Source organism: Lachnellula hyalina (genome assembly GCF_007821495.1).
Source record: "Lachnellula hyalina strain CBS 185.66 chromosome Unknown contig00182, whole genome shotgun sequence".
In the NCBI taxonomy this organism is placed as follows: Eukaryota; Fungi; Ascomycota; class Leotiomycetes; order Helotiales; family Lachnaceae; genus Lachnellula; species Lachnellula hyalina.
In genome coordinates, this window is record NW_022157296.1 from 15,827 (window position 1) to 32,713 (window position 16,887).

Here is a 16,887-nt window from a genome sequence, read left to right on the forward strand (position 1 = left end):
GGTACTGATGATCAAGTCCCAAGTATTGATACTGTACAGTAGAGTACTACCTAAGGTACTTACTCACCTAGCACAAGATGTGTCCAAGTCTCCTCGACCAAGACTTTGAGGTTGCCACATATCAATTCTATGCACCGTTTAGTTGCTCCAACGCTGCACCTCTAACCTTGGTCCCGTTGAACAAGGTTCACGTTGACTTGCCGTGTACAGTAGTACTGAGTCCATCCAGACTGCTGGAATTTGCCTCGTTAAACGAAGTGACTCAAGTACTCGGTCCAGCCTTTTCCATCGTGACTTGAGGCGTAGGATGCATGTGCATATGTGAGGAAAATGGAAAGTAAGTACTCGAGTAGGTGATATGTATTTATTAGGTGAAAAATAAGACCTACCTACCTATGCACGAAGGGTCCATATAAAAGGGGGTACTATATTGTATAGTACGAAGTAACAGTACTGTCATAAATACTACCGGACTAGCTAGGGCTTTGAAGTTTCTCTACAACTGTAGCATTGCCGATCCCGATCCAGACCCCTCCCCCTCCCCTCCTTTTGCAGATATCTCGTCTGATCCTCGCCCCTCTCTCCGGGCCAATACTCGCCCCCGTAGTAAGGCCGGGACGTGTCTACGGAGTAAAGCGTGATAGCCGTGTGTAGTAGAAGTTGGAACAAGAACAAGAGCAGTAGTACTCTAACTAGGTACCGTAGGTTGGTATTATCTAGCTAGGTATAGGTATATAAATAAGTATTAGGAGAGCTTCACTCATCACGCTCACTCACTGTGCCGAATCCTCGGCTCTTCTTCGCCTACTCTATCTGCTATCTAACCCCTCCCACCAAGACTATTCACATATTTGTTTACCTCGTCCCCGCAACCCGATTCAGTGTCCAGACCAGTTCATGGTACATGGTACGGAACTACTTCGTACATTCGTACATCTTCCCATACAGCCTAAAATCAAAATCACGCGGTGGAGAACGCTACTTTGCCCAGGTACCGAAACATTCTAACCCAAATCTACCAGGTTTCTATCCTCGACTCCACCTGCGAGCCACCACTGCTACCGCATATATTTGCCCCAAAATCTCTGTCAGCCATCTGATCCATACCTTATACCCACGATATACTGTCGGGAATATGCGAGCACAGTCACCAAAGCAAGAACGGCTGTCGCCGAGGCTACCATCTATTTGGTGTCCCAAGCTCTAAATACTTTGAGCAGCCATTGACAATTTCAACATCTCACCCATACAACATCCCCGCAAATAAAGCGCGTCATGTCTCCATCCATGTCTGATAATGGCAACGATCCATCATACTCCTCAGAATCAGAGGCCACAACTTACGTCCATGATTCTGCAGACTCCTTCTCATACACTCTTCCGCCACGACCAAATCCTTCTGCAGACACCGGGCTCATCATATCACCCCGTAACGAAGATCCTAATGCCTACCCTCCTTCGCCAAACAGCATCGATGTGTTTACCATAGGTCCAATCACCGCGCTCAAGCTACTCTGTGGTGGAATTGAGGCCTTGGTACGAATCACTGGCGATGTCCCTCCAACACCCCCTCCGAGCTTCTCGACCCCACCAAATATGCGAGGGATGCAGGCAGAGAAGGATAGCATCATAAGAAGCAATTCATACAAGAACCTTGCCGAGTTACAACAGCGTCCTAGGACGCCTTCAGCCTCTAGTGGAGCGGAGGAGGAGTATGACGGGGTCACCTTCAAGAAAGCCCGCGTAGGAAGTCCTGTTGTTGTGCCTACTCAGCCACATATCATAATCGGCGACAATGCGGAACCTCTGAATGTTCAGCACAGCGCTATTACCCGCAAATTCTACTCGAAACAACCTCCTCCGATCTCATTGGAAGACTACCTTATGCGAATACACAAATTCTGTCCGATGTCAACGGCGGTATACCTCGCGACGAGCTTCTATATTCACAAGCTGGCAGTTGACGAACGAGCAATTCCAGTCACACGTCGAAACAGTCACCGATTACTTCTTGCGGGTCTTCGAGTTGCCATGAAAGCTCTCGAAGATCTGAGCTACCCACATTCCCGGTTCTCAAAGGTTGGAGGAGTCAGCGAGGGCGAACTCGCAAGACTAGAAATCAGTTTTTGTTTTTTGACAAATTTTGAATTCAAGACGAGCAAGGAGACACTTTTACAGCATGCTATTAGTCTGAAAGAGATTTCTTCATTACAAGGATCGATGAACTTTGTCCCGCGACTACCATTGAAGAGAAAGGAGAATGTTGGGGTTAAAGAGGTTACTGAAGCTGTATAAATTGGGCCCAAGAACGATTAGATGAACCGCTCACGCGTTTGCGATTCCTACAGTATATGAAGATTCAAAGTCGACAAGCACACGGATAGCCGACCCAAGGAAGCATGATTTTTGGCGTGGTAGCATATCGAGCGGAAGGCAGAGACCACCTACAAAGGTTTGGGTAGCACGGCATAGCTCAAGGCGTTGGAAATGTCCATTGGTAATAGGATTTTATGGCATGTATAATACCTTCACATTGGTATTGGTGGCATTGATGTTTGGGATATGGCGTTCTTGATGTCTTGATGGCTGGGAAGAATGAACATAGTGTGCCATTAGTTGGGAAGAAAGATGATAATGAGCGGTGGTTCTTTGCGGAGTTATGATACCTAGGGATTATGAGACAACAATAAATACCCAGTACTTACCAGTATGCAGCATTATTTGGTTCAATGATTAGCAATTCATCAGCCCATCTTGATATCACGTGTGAATATTGGTCAACAATATCGTACTGACCTTGAGATTCGGACGAAATGATTCTGCCTGAGCATACCACATTGCCACTTCATGTTCTGGCAGGAGAGCTTTTTGCAAGCTACCAAACTTACCCCGCGCCGTTACTCCTATTTATATGTCAACATAAGCACAGCAGCCCACCTTCCTCATTCATACAACCTTAAGCCGAATCGTACAGCCAATAAAGCCGAAGCGCGACCTTATTCTCTTATATCATTGAGCCCCAGAGAGTCATCAAACACGCGATTGAAAGCAAAAGAAGCACAGAATCTGCGAACCCAAAGAATAGACAAGATGGCTTCCTACGAGACAGTCCTCAAGCGCAAATACCCCGCCAAGGAGCATGCGAGAAAGGTGGTGGAATACTTGCGAAAGAAGAACCCAGATATCAATGGAGTGCTCTATCTCGAGGGCCAGAAGACAAAGATGATCGAAGACAATGATGGAGAGGCTCCTTTCCGGTTTGCTCCCCCTTCTCTCCTCACCAGGCCATCACTGACCCCTTCCTATAGACAGCGCCGCTACTTCTTCTACCTAACGGGCTGCCCCTTGGCAGACAGCTACTTCACCTACGACATCGCCACCGATAAATCTACCCTCTTCATTCCCCCTATCGACCCTGAGTCCGTAATCTGGTCCGGGCTACCCGTCTCCGAAGAAGAAGCTTCCTCCCTCTACGACGTCGATCACGTACAGACCACAACGGAAGTAGCCTCGGTCCTCACACACCCGCATAAAGTCCCCGTCTGGGCCATCGCCAACCAAGTCTCCGATCACATCTCCTTCCTCTCCTTCAGTTCTACCAATTTCACACAACTTAAAGAGGCTATTGAGGAATGTAGAGTAGTGAAGGACGCGTACGAAATTGCGCTGATCAAGAAGGCGAATGCTATTTCGACGATTGCGCATACGGAAGTGTTGAAGCGGGTGAAGGGCGCGAAGAATGAGAGGGAGTTGGAGGCGGCATTCATTGAGAAATCTATCGCGAATGGGGCTAGGGAGCAGGCGTACCATGGTATTTTTGCTAGTGGGGAGGCTGCTGCTACGCTGCATTATGTAAAGAATGATCAGCCGTTGGAGGGGAAGCTCAATGTGTTGCTTGATGCGGCTGGGGAGGTTGATTGCTATGCTTCAGATATTGTACGTTTTCTTCCTCTTCTGAAATCATTCCGCACTCTTGCTAATAGGATGGATGTAGACAAGGACTTTCCCCATTTCTGGCACTTTCTCTCCCGAAAGCAGAGCCATCTATGATATTGTTCTGGAAATGCAACATGTCTGCATAAACCTGCTAAAAGCAGGCGCAGTATGGGATAACATCCACCTTAAAGCCCACGAAATCGCCATTGAAGGTCTTCTGAAGCTAGGAATATTACAAGGGACCCCGGAAGATATTTTGAAGAGCAGAACAAGTGTCGCTTTCTTGCCGCACGGTTTAGGTCATTATCTGGGTATGGATACACATGACACGGGCGGCCATGCGAATTACGCGGATACAGATAGTATTTTCCGGTATTTGAGAGTCCGGGGCAAAGTACCCGCTGGGGCTGTGATTACTGTTGAGCCTGGTGTATGTTTCTTCCCAACCCAAAGCTTTGGGCAAAATCTGACAATAAACAGATATACTTCTGCCGCTTTATTATTGAGCCGTACCTCCGGGATCCTGTTCACGCTCAGTATATCAACTTCGATGTCTTGAATAAGTATTGGGCTGTTGGAGGTGTTAGGATTGAGGATAATATTTTGGTGACGGCGGATGGGCATGAAAATTTGACAACGGCGGTCAAGGATGTGGCGGAGATGGAGAAGATTATAAATGGTTCGTAAGATCAATTGGCTAATTGGAGCTGGAGCTGGTGGGGAAGACAAAGGAAGAAATCATGATGATATGAAAACTATAAGATGAGAGATGATAATGAAAACATATCTTGGCAGCACTGTAGGTGAGTTATGATGGTCCGACAATCAGTAAGCCTCTCCACTTGCCATCTAGGCCAAAGGACAATGCTCTTTATCCTAGTGCTCTCTCTCTAACGCCTTTCAAAGTTCCTTGACATGAACAACATCTCAAATTTTGAGACTCCATCCATTCCGTCCCTTCCATCCGCTCTTCCCCATCAAACCCCCCTCGACCCCCTCATCACAAGCTCCAGCTAACCCGCCACCACAATCCACACTCTTTCCTGCATCTTCAGATTCAATCCTCCCATTCCCTGTCCCCAAAGGATGGCGGTGACAGCCGTGATAATTCCAGCCCGCGTGGCCCAACTGGTCTTGAAGAGCTGGTAGGTGATGGCAAGTAGCGTGATCATGACTGGAGTAGACTGGTTTGTTAGCATTAGACGGGTTGAATTGGGGAGCGGAGAGGAGAGGAGGGGATGTTTTCCTTTGTTCAAGTTGTGATTTTGGATTTTAGGTGCGTGGGTGAGGGGATGGTTTTACTGGATGGGATTCAGACTGCTGGGGGGAAGACTTTTGGTTTTGATGGCGGTTTGGATGATTTTGTTTTACCGATGTGTTAGAGAACTTGGAGATATTCAATCTGAGTTGGAGGCTGTGGTAAAGAACGAATGTGGGCGGGGTTTGGTAAGTGAAGTATGGGCTATTGACTGCAGTGAAGAGAGACAAGGCGTGGAGACTTTCATGCTATTTCCCAATTAACTCTATTTTGTTTTCCAACCCCTCTTACTCTTTTTCTGTTTACTTTCTTTCGTTCTCTCTGGTTGCCCTGCTCTTGCTCTTGCTCACCATTGCTAATATCTCTACATTAGCATTAATGTTTCCCCGCGTTATGTTCCAGCTGTTATGAAGTATTAGACCTTGGTAAATTTTCAAAGTGTATATAAATATGCATAGGTGCTGGTCTCATCTGAAGAGTGTTTGGACACCACAGCTGAACTATTCTGGTACGAAAGATCACTAGTACTGAAAAGGGGAAAGACAGCGGGGGCCATCGGCATAGACTTTGGCTCGGCCCAATCGAAGCATTTCGAAAAGTTCGGCGGCACGATTGCGGGATTGACGGGAGGACCCTACATACATATGCACCTATGCACAGCTAATCCAGTGAAATGTCGACTCTGGTAATGGGATCGACGGGACTTGTAGTGACTCACAGGAAACCAGTACAATACCCTTGTTTAATTGTAATGCAGGGCATGGATTGCTTGCCTAAATCATGGTTGGTGGGTGGAACTTCACTTCATCACATCACATTACATTGCAAATAGAGACAGTTGGTTCCGATGAAAAGCAATTAAATTCATCAAAAACAGCTATCTATCCTCCGTGCCAGCCAAAAACTTATAGTAAACGACAAAGGATAGAAATCTAGAAGCAAAAGATGATTACGTCGCAGCCTGCAGGTAAATCAGAAATCAAGCCCCCTTATTCCCACCTATACATGCCATCGTCGTAAGCAACTCGATGTCTCCTATATCCAGGCCCAACACTGGCCCTTCTCTTTGGTAATTGCCTCTCCCTGAGTCTCTGCTTCATAGCCTCTTGCTCGTCCTGTTCCCTGCGCATTCTCCCTCGTCCAGACTCTCCAATTGAAAGTCCTCCCATCATGACTGGGAGCATATCATTCTGATCCACGACCGTTACAGACGGTCTCGTGTACGTTCCTCTGCGTGGCAGCACAGGAACCAGCGGCACCGCTGGCCGTCTTCGGATTTCCTCATCCTGTGCGCGGATGAAAGCCAGTTTTCTTCTCTCGGCCTCTTTCTCAATGTCACGTTTTCGAATCCGCTCAAGCTCACGCTCTTCTTCCTCACGACGCAGGCGAGAGTTGAAGGATGTGTGTGAGTTGGAAGGTGAGTCCCAAATGACGTGTCTGTTCCTTGACTGAGAACGGTTCCGGCGAGGTGCGACGACGGCACCGATGCTTGGGATGCGATGGAGTGGGCGCTCGTCGACGATGACGGGACGGCCGCGGTCATGCTCAGCAGCACGGTAGGCTGGGCTTGCTGGTGAAGATGGGGCAGTGAATGTCTGGTTAAACTTCTGCGGTGGTGTGCGTGGGGTTGGTGGGGAGTCCACGATAATGATTCTCTCCTTTTTGTGTTGTCTGGTTGGTCTGAGGGGTGAAAGCAAGCGCTTGCTGTGTCGCCGCCGGTGTCCTGACTCTGAAGACGAGTGTCTGTGGTGCGAGGCTGGTGAGCGATGAGGCGACTGAGGTCGTTGGTGAGGTTGGGGGATTGGTCGCGTGAGCATCAACTCGGTGGTTGGCTCGTTCCAGTTGATCCTTCTAACTGGGTTTTCGATTGTGGATAGTGTTGGGCAAGGTCGTCCTGGGCTACCATATTGACAAATGGAGGTTTGACGGAACTCGACCGTATGCCCGTCAGGGTATCGGTCGAGGTAGATGTTTGTGACACACATAGTGGCGGTGGGAACGTATATGTCTAGTGGTTTCGATGTGTATTTTACTTGAGATCTCAAGAAGTTTGAGTTCTTGGACTGTAGCTGGAAAATTCTTGTTCCGTAAAGTTGTTGTTCTGTTCTGTGATGAAGACCCCTTTCTTAAGAAGCCCCAAAAAGTAATTGTTAGTCTCCCGGATCAGGGATGATATGTAGTCGGACGCCTGGATCTATGCGGTGTACGAGAGACATGAAGACGACATGTATAAAGAAGTTGTGTCTGTTGAATTGTGAGGGGAGGGAAGGTACTTTATCGGGGGGTCGAAGAGGATGCTATGCGCGTATATATAAATAATATGTGTATAGTGACAAGTGAGATATGAGGCAAGGCTGGAGACGATAACTCGAGTGAGAACAGATAGATGCAACTGCAGTCAAGTGTAGTAAAATCGAATTGAAAGATGATAGGAGAGAAGGAGGATGAGCCTGGTGGGTAGTGTACACTTATATGTCTACTCCATATGGGCAATGCCTCTTTGTCTGCCTAGTCTGTTGCCGAATGACTATGAGTCTGAGTGTTAGGGGCCGAAATGCGCGCCATCCAAGTGCAGGTGGGGAGAACCGCTGATTCGAGGAACCAAAGCCACACCCACTCACAGCCCACGAGGCTGAGCAGATCCCCCCTAGTCAGGTGCTCCAGAGTCTGCAAGAAAGGGGCACAGTGTCCAGTTGCCGGCCCTTTGCGCTCACTGAAAGCAGCACTTTCTAGTGTATGTTGGAGAAAGGTGTTGGAGGTTGGAACAGAAGACTCCGTACTGGACAGATGTTTCTCACGCTTTCTCCATTCAGAGTGCAAAAAGGGCTAAGGGACGTCGGTGGAAGTCGATCTGGTGCCGTTGGGACCCCAGAATAGAAGTGCTACAGTACCAACTCGGGTCGGCGCGAACTGAGGAACATAAGCCCTACGGGCAATTTCGCCAATTACTGCACACATGGCATACCAACATTACCACAATGGCGTTTCGTAGGAATAATGAAGCTCGGACAGGGGGAGTGAGAACTTTGATTGAGTGCTTACTGACCAGAGGATTCGCAGTCAACTCGGGAGCTTGCGACGCCTATTCTAGTGTTCGGTAACGCTGTACCCCGTAATGCAGGCTGGGGCTGGGAAAGCTGGAGCGTTAAAGGTTACCTACAGTGAGGCCGCCTTTGCGACCAGAAACAAAAGTTTCTTCAGATCGTCCCAGGCGTCTACAGGTCGTCCCAGGCGTCTATGCCTTGACGCAAGCTTACCTGTACGGGACCTTACTGGTAATTGACACCGAAATAAGCTTTGAGGATACGGACGGTGCAGTAGGTTGGTTCATGGCCATATGGCCATGACGATGGTTTGCAGCGGTTATTGCTCTTTTGGGGGAGTGCATTTTCCGATACTCCGTATACTGCTTACTACTGTAGGCTGTACAGTAGCTCGCAGCACACTGCTACTCTACTGGAGAAAGATCTTCCACATGGGCCCAGCCTCCACAAGAGGCTCAGATTGTACTTCGTAGCCTCCAAACAAAACACCAACAACCACCCCCTGGAAACAATTTCTCCTGCTTCAACGAATCTGCGCCCATTCACATCACATCATCGCTTCTTGTAAGCAGCCACTCTGCCACATTTCAAGGACAAAGCTTTGTCACTTTGTGCAGTACAGTAGCTCCCGCTGCACATGCTGCGGCTGCGGGTATCGCCATCTGGTCGTCGGTGAAACATTTGTGGGTGTGACAGTCGCCGTGTGCCCATTCGCAGTCGCCGAAACCCATACCAGTTGTTGGGTCGAGCACCGACTCCCGGAGGATCAAGAGGATGAAACCACCATACCGAGATCTATCATGTTCACCTTGCGCCGCCTGCCCCTTCCCGTTCTCCTTCTGGCACGAAGTGTACGAAGTAGTCTTGGGGAAGGTCTTCTACGAACCCCCCCGCTCTGGCTCAGTCTGCCTTGCGACGATGGCTCGAATTTTCAAGTATCAGCACATGATCTTTTTCTCTTCTAGGAATTATCACGCAAATTTCCACTTGACAACTTCCCGTGCCTGCCTTAAGTCCTGATTATCTAATTGTGTCAGCAGGAATTGATGGGTGTGACTGGAAGCGGAAAGTGACCCTTGCAGAGCTGAGTGGGGTGCCTGCAGTCAGCCTTACAAGGCGCATTTCCTCCCCATCGCGGTCGCGGTCGTATCATTGCGAAGAGTTTCCTTCCGCTTCTGGTGCTTTGGTGAATAAGCTTAAACAGTACCACCATATACCATATGAGTGTGAAGAGAATATTATGTAGTTGTCCTTCCAGTCTGTCAAGGCGGAGGACTAGTATCACTCTGTGGCATGATTCAATCGTCCGAGGATCGTCGAGTCACTCATCAGTAGCGGGAGTTTAGGACTAGGTCTGCGTTCTGGCTTTATTGACGGCGGCAAGTGTACCACACTTCGCACCAGTCGTATGTTGCAACCCCCAGAGAGGGAAATCCTGTCTTTTCGGTTTATAATATCTATCAACTCCTGATTGGCATATTTAGCAACTGTTATCTCAAGGCAGCTACTTGAGCTCCAAGTATCCTTGTTATAGGTGGCAATCAAAAAAGCTATGCATGTTTATGGTGGGGTGAGTGAAGTCTTGCTCAACAGTGCAACCTGTAGTTAGGTCATGCTCCCCACGACTTACCTCATCACTTCCTACTAAGTTGTAAGACAATGAGTGGCAGGAAGGGGCAAATGTTGAAAGGTTTTTCCAAAATGTATTATAGTACTGAATAGCGACGGAATCTTGTCTACCTTGTAACGCGGGAATATAATTCTCTGTGTGTTTGATGACTATCGATTACGTCAAGCCAAGGAACTACAACCTGAGTAGCAATCAACTTTCGCAAGTGACGAAACTGATTCATGTCAATGGGTATATGATGCTGCCTGTACGTACATATTGGTGTCTTCTCGGGTTGCTCCTGTGTTCAAAAACCTACTGCCTGTTGAGGCGCTAGCACCAAGTCGTAGGTGCCTTGAGCTACCCCTCAATACTTGCGGCGTGGTAATAGATAAGGTATTTTTTCTTTGCGGTTTTGCCACACCGTTCTAGTTCGTACGCTCTGCATCAACAGGGTAAAACGTTCTTCCATCGAATGATTACTGTCTCGCTCGAGCTATACAAGGTATGGGCACTGGACCAGTACTTACAAGAAATGAGGAGCAGGATTGATCAAGGTGATCCAAGATTGGACATGTCTTTCCTAAATTCAGCTTTGCGGCAAATCTCCCTCGACCTGTGCCGGTACTTCTTTTCAACTCCTCCTAGCCGCGCAATCCTAATCACCATCTAATTCTATAGGCTGTGCTTCTCCTCTCCCATTTTCCCCTTGCATATCTGCCATCGGACCGAGGCTTCTTCACCTCTGCATCTCTCTAGTCTCCGTTCTGACTATTTGTATGGTCTGAACCAGACTCTCTTTCCTTTCTATAGCTCTAAATACGTTCTCGTTAGCCGGCGTCTTAGACGAGTTATTGCCATGCTTTCGGAGTGTAACTGCGGCTTCTGGCTTACCACTTTTGGCATTGGACTAAATAGTTCTGTTTAGAATTGAAGCCACACTTCCTGTTGCAATAACGCTGGGGCTCGTCTTTTCTTCCCTTTCGGGAAGAGTAACAAGGCTATTAAAATTAGAGCAATCACAGTGGCTCCCACAATCGGACCAGTACTGTTTTTCTTCTTTTTTGATTTTGTACCCTCAGCTGGGTTAGAAGCAGAAGTTGCAGTGACCGAAAAGTTATTTCAAGCTTTCCAACTGGGGAAGCCTCGGTTAAGATTCTAAGAAAGCAACCGAACTGTTTCATATTAGCAAATTCAGTGCCATGGCTAGGCTAGTCTACTGTTGATGAACGAAATATGATAGCACCAGTGAGGCACTCTTTAGGATTCAGACTTTTAGTAGGCAAAAGTGGCCAGGAAGTATCTAAGATAAAAAAACGAAAGTTTTTGTTGCACGCAATACTATGTCTTCAAGTCCTAAGCTTGGGTTGAGCCTTCGGAGACATTTACTAACTGACAATGACTCTTCGGAGACATACTAACACATCAAGGCTTCCCAAAAACTCATCGATTTGCAAGATTTAGCTTAAGTGTTCTCAATTGGCTCATAATACAAGAATCAAGATTTAACGGAGACTTTTCGGCTAGTTATTTTGGTACTATTTCGATATAGCACCTATGGACAATCAATTTAGTGACTGCACCACGTTTCGGTAACTGCTCGTATCTTTTATAAGAAGTGCCAAAGTCGCCAGAAAACACCCTCTAGTTCTTTATTCAAACTTCTTCATGATTTTCAAATAAATAAATATTTCTAAATTTGCAAGCATCTTTCACATCATGTCGACCTCCATATTCTCGAAGACGGTGTTCACCTCGAACTATGAGCGTATGACAGGCAACTGTACTCGCATTGTGGCCGCCCAGATGGTCCGTATCAAGTCTCCACCGATCACATCTTCCTCATATGTTCTGGACAATGCTTGCGGTCCCGGAATCGTGACCGAGCAAGTCAAGCTGCTCCATCCCGAAGCCAAAATCTTGGCTACAGATCTATCACCAAACATGATCGAGGAATTGCAGAAGAGAATCGAGAATAATAAATGGTCGAATGTGAAGACGGACACGCTTGACGTTCGCGACCTTTCCAAGTTGGCGGATAAAACGTTTACTCATGTGCTTACGAATATGGGAATTTACATGCCTAATGATCCGACTTCTTCACTTCAGGCGATCAAGGAGATGTATCGGATCTTGCAATTTGGTGGCACTGCCGTGACTTCGATGTGGGCGGGTGAGTCCCTGCTTGAGACTCCAGATTTCAGGAAAGAAAGCTGACATTTGCAGATCGCGTGTGGCTCTCTGCTTTTTCCAGAGCAGCGCTGATGATCCGACCACTCGAAGAGCCGTCAAACATGCTGAATGTGGAGCCCGAAGTCCTCAGAGGGTCGTGGCTTCTCAAGCAAATCGAAGACGGCGGGTTTGGGAACAACGCTGAAGTCAGACCATTTGCGACTTCCGTCAGTGCCATTAGTCTGGATGAGTTGGTGGATAACATGATGCTGGCTGCACCAATGCTTTTGAAGGGGTATAGCGAGGAGGAACTTTCCCGGGCCAGACCAATACTCAAAGAGGAATTCACGAAATTGCGGACGTACGAGGCGCTGGAGGGCGGAGCGGTAAGGATTGGGATGAAGGCTTGGATTGGAGTTGGATGGAAGAAGGGAGACGAGAAGGAGGTTCCAACATAATTGCTAAGGAAGCAATTCTTGTCAACAAAACGAGATGTGTGGAGAGCTCAACTATGAGATGAGGGCTGGATTATAATGTCGTTAGAGGACTAATTAAATTGTAAACGATATAGAAACAGACATTTCATCTGATTTTTAGCGCACGCACTATCTGGTATGTTGTTATTAATACTCCCAGAAGAATTTTATGTATTTATTGTATTACCAACAGTGAGAAGTTTAGTGTAGCTAAAAAAGGGGGGGCGGGGCTAGACGCTAGACGCTAGGTAAAATGTTTATCCGTTTATCCCTTCCCTTTACCCCTGCAACGAATATCATGACATGGTGCATCTGAGATCTTCAAAACTTTGGGTTGTTGATTGTTATCTTACCATATGCAATCCCTACAATCAACATAATCAATGGCTTCAAAAACGTGTGTCTCGTGTCTACGGATACTCCAGCGTCAATCGCGATTTGTTACTCGGGTTTGTGCCTTCTCATCCCATACATATATCAGCCCTTTTTAACTGTTTAACATAGACGCAAACCCCAGCGACGAGATTCACAACTCCATCCAGAGCGTTCACAACCACTCACAAACGTTTTGCTATACTTGACCCAGATCAAGACAATCCCACCACGCCTAATACCTCGATACCACCTGTCACACCCAAACACACAAAGCAAGGTACTATCACAGCCAATGGTTCAACAGTAACCGACTCCCCAGCCGTAGCTGCCGCGAAAGCCCCTTCACCATCATATCCAAAAGGTGGAGTGATCGGGACATACACAGCATACGGAGCGACAGAGGAGCTGTATAAGGAATGTGCACGACATGCAGACTACACGATACCACAGGCGCAGGATAGTGATTCCGAAATGCCCAAGACCGAGGACGGGGAAGATCTAGGAGTTGGGGAAGGCTGGTGGCATACTGGTATTTCAATACCAAATCAGATGTGTGATAAAATTCAGCTGACATAGAGCAGAAACCGGTTTGAACCCCACATTCAGCACTTGGTCGCAAGTAACAATGCTGCACGTCTACCTTCTTACTGTACGGTTCCGCTGTTTCGACCCGAGCATAGCCAGAGTCTGGCAGCAACATATCCTCGATCACTTCTTTTTCGATGCCGAAAACAAGATGGTGCTGAACCATGGGATGAACGCGCGTGGCACACGAAACAAATACCTGAAGGATCTCTTTATCCAGTGGAGAGGTGTGCTTGCAGCATACGATGAGGGAATAGCAAAGGATGATGCTGTTTTAGCATCTGCGGTATGGAGGAACGTTTTCAAAGCTAGCGAAAACGTCGATATCAAGCGGCTCGCGCAAATTGTCAGCTACATGAGAAGGGTACTAGCGGGATTGGATTCTGCAGATGATGAGACGGTTATGAAAGCGATGATGACATTCGGCAGCCCAGAGTCAGAGGGTGGATTGGTGGCATTCAAAAGCAAGATGATGGACACGCCGTTTGAGAATGCGCCTCCGACACGATTGCCTGCTAAGGAGCAGAAATAATTGGTCTCCTTAGTGGGCAGCCTCAGTGTATTGATACGTTTGTGATGAGATGTATGATTATGAAGATGTTTATACTACCAGGGATAGACAAAGATGGCTTTGGGTATGCGGCAGTATCTCATCTCACGCTACATACTTCAATTGTATCATAAGGAGCTTATATTGGAGCTGTTATAGTATTCAAAGATGTCCTTGTTGAGTCCAACCTTCTGTAATCTCCAATCATCCAATTTCACTTCTTCTGCCTCAAAGATTTCTTCTACTTGATCTACAAACTTTTACGGCATACACATCACTCACTTTGCCCTCTTTAATAACAGGAATCTATTCTTCGTGTCCTCAGCCATTTATTTTCGAGGTATGGCTTGTCTCTGCGCATATTCCATCAAATATGTAGTCCTTGAATGTATTTGGCAAATCTTGGCAAGTGCCCTGAATTCCCACAAGTATTGCCAACAAAACGTCTGGCAGATACATTGTACACTTTTTATGTGAGCAGAAGCATGAGAAAAAAGAAAGGAGACCAAGAAACAATTCACGGCAAAACTTGTGCTTTGAAGAGCTTTCCGGCAACTTGTCTCAAGAAATCAAATAGTGAAAAAAAGCACTTCCAAATGACAATGACAAGTAGGCATTGAATGGAGGCTGTAAACACTTTCCGCAATTGGCTTCAACCCTCCGAGTTAGCGTTATATTTAATTCCTAAAAGCCTTCGCTAGCCCACATTGAAAGTTTAATAATTACCTCGACTTTGCATTCAACATCAATTTTATCAAAGTATCTTCACCTACTTGTTACATTATAAAAAGGTTCGGTATACACTGGCAGCCTGCTCCTACCATGTTCGTTGTCCCAGGGTGAACATATCTATACCTCCCCCCCCTAGTCTCGTCATGTAACACCCAAGTGTTTATTCTAGATTTTGGCTAACTCTATTCAGAGGCAGATAAACTGCAACGGCCAAGATTCAAAGTCAAAATATCGAGCTCTTTGAGCTGCGAGTAAGTGAAACTACCTTTGCCGGGTTGGCCATAAACCACGTAAACTAAATCCTCAATAGACAAATCAATGGTGATACAACCAGCATTGCAGGGAGTGATCCCTACAACATCACCACCCAGGCAACTTCAAGAGCCAGTACTAAAATTTCCAGCGAATAGTCTGTCTGTTTCACGCCTACAACCGACAGCTACGATACCCAGAACGTCAAAACCCCCTCAATTATTGATAATCGGGTACCAAAATAGTCATCGGATGGAGGGGATTACATACCCCGAAGTCGAAGTACAAAGCCTGCAGAGAGAACCATACTAGCAGCAAAGCTTCGGGTTACCTCAGGGCCGAAGTACATCACAACATCAAATTAAATATTTGTAAAGATTCCAGTTCAGCGACCACCAATCTCGTCGTCTTCGGACCTCACGGCATCCAACCTATCAGAAACGCACACACACCACGACTCTCAGCCTCACCAGCATTTCTTTCCAGCAAAAAAGCTCCTCAGGATAACAATGCTCTGGAGATGAATGGTTGGAGCAGCGCCCAGCGCTTCTTGCTAAGTGTCTAGTAAGCTTGTGACAATATTCTGGACAGAAATAATGAGACTAGTTGGAGGTGTAAGTGTAGCAGCAGCATGGGAAAGGGCGAATGAGTGGAAGTTAATGTTTTGCATGGGACCACTTTCTTGTTTTGGGCGTTTAGTTTGGATACGAATTGAAACTGTATGAGATATTATTGAGTCTATGCATGTAATTACCAAAAGCAAGCATGTTGTATGTTTCTCAAAACTGCAGTTTATTATGAGGTTAACAGTTCATATTGAATCTCCTTCTCAACTGCGGCAAAGGGACACTCAAATATGAAGCCCTGGGAAAGGATGCAATTGCTGGAGATGACATATTAAGGATCTGTGATGAAGGCAAGTACCTGAGACTGACCAAGTAATTGATTCACTATTTCTCGTTTTCTTATCAGGCCATTATATGGGCACCTAGTTATTATAAGCCAAGTGTCGTCGTAAAGTGCTGTTCGCTTATATATTCCCAATAGAACCTGCTGCCCTCAAACCAGTACAAGACAGCCGGCAACGAATCAATCACAGTAAGTTATCAGATGTGAATCAGAGCTTTCTCAAGCACGTGGGATTGTCTAAAGCCTTCGATCATAACAATTTTCTTTCCTTCTTTCTTCTGATTCCCAGGTCGTCGACAATATCTTGCAGTCATCAATGGTCTTTACAGTCGCGTCACAAAACACCATGGCTATGTCTTCGACTCTGTACTAAAGTCTGTGGGTACTACCTTCTGAGAGCAGCGCCTGGGACACCACCTTACAATGTAAAGCCGTCTAGGTTATTCACTGACAATGGTGCAAGACTGACTCTTCAACACACTCCTTTAAACTCGCGTTTTTTACAACGCAATTTTACAACACGCATTCCGCGGCAAGAACGCAAGATCACGGACAACAAGATGTCTTCGAAGTAAGATACTATAACCCGTCATCGTTAAGAGCGCCAGGGCATTCTAAAAAATATACAGTAGGAGATTCGTTAATGCTAATTTGTGTGCTCTTGACTACACCATCACTCGGGCTGTTCTGCGCTGGAACCTTGTTCGTCAATTTTCCTGACCCCCTCTGCAAGAACATGCTGATCGGTTGAATAGTACGGCTCGCAGAAGGTCATGCAGCGCTTCAAACCCACACGCCAACAGCAGCGCGCCATCGACTGCTACAACGTATACATGGATACGCACCCGAACGAGACCCCGGAGGAGTTGAGAGCCATTCGTCGCCAGCCGACGTTCATTGACTTCCTCGAAAATGAGTTTGAGGATGGAGACGACTTGTTTGATATCGATGGCGACGACGAATAGTAAGCAGTCTGAAGAATGGGCTTT

General features: G+C 46.8%; 5 protein-coding genes across 5 annotated transcripts; 4 read left to right on the forward strand and 1 right to left on the reverse strand.

Moving 5' to 3' along the window:
• Nucleotides 1-1,275: 1,275 nt before the first annotated feature.
• Nucleotides 1,276-2,295, forward strand: PCL7 (PHO85 cyclin-7; the record flags this gene model as incomplete). The annotated part of the gene is made up of 1 exon (XM_031152926.1): nucleotides 1,276-2,295. The coding sequence occupies one exon, from the start codon at nucleotides 1,276-1,278 to the stop codon at nucleotides 2,293-2,295; it is 1,020 nt and encodes a 339-aa protein (XP_031002205.1).
• A 795-nt stretch (nucleotides 2,296-3,090) lies between these two features.
• Nucleotides 3,091-4,623, forward strand: pepP (putative Xaa-Pro aminopeptidase; the record flags this gene model as incomplete). Its single annotated transcript, XM_031152927.1, has 4 exons — nucleotides 3,091-3,257; nucleotides 3,309-3,936; nucleotides 3,995-4,366; nucleotides 4,417-4,623. The coding sequence occupies 4 exons, from the start codon at nucleotides 3,091-3,093 to the stop codon at nucleotides 4,621-4,623; spliced, it is 1,374 nt and encodes a 457-aa protein (XP_031002206.1).
• A 1,560-nt stretch (nucleotides 4,624-6,183) lies between these two features.
• On the reverse strand, nucleotides 6,184-7,179 carry LHYA1_G008006 (uncharacterized protein; the record flags this gene model as incomplete). The annotated part of the gene is made up of 1 exon (XM_031152928.1): nucleotides 6,184-7,179. The coding sequence occupies one exon, from the start codon at nucleotides 7,177-7,179 to the stop codon at nucleotides 6,184-6,186; it is 996 nt and encodes a 331-aa protein (XP_031002207.1).
• A 4,387-nt stretch (nucleotides 7,180-11,566) lies between these two features.
• tpcH_0 (Methyltransferase) lies at nucleotides 11,567-12,477 on the forward strand (the record flags this gene model as incomplete). Its single annotated transcript, XM_031152929.1, has 2 exons — nucleotides 11,567-12,020; nucleotides 12,074-12,477. 2 exons carry the CDS (start codon nucleotides 11,567-11,569, stop codon nucleotides 12,475-12,477), a joined length of 858 nt encoding a protein of 285 aa, XP_031002215.1.
• A 401-nt stretch (nucleotides 12,478-12,878) lies between these two features.
• On the forward strand, nucleotides 12,879-13,987 carry CBP3 (Protein CBP3, mitochondrial; the record flags this gene model as incomplete). The annotated part of the gene is made up of 3 exons (XM_031152930.1): nucleotides 12,879-12,944; nucleotides 13,000-13,399; nucleotides 13,452-13,987. The coding sequence occupies 3 exons, from the start codon at nucleotides 12,879-12,881 to the stop codon at nucleotides 13,985-13,987; spliced, it is 1,002 nt and encodes a 333-aa protein (XP_031002201.1).
• Nucleotides 13,988-16,887: the final 2,900 nt, after the last annotated feature.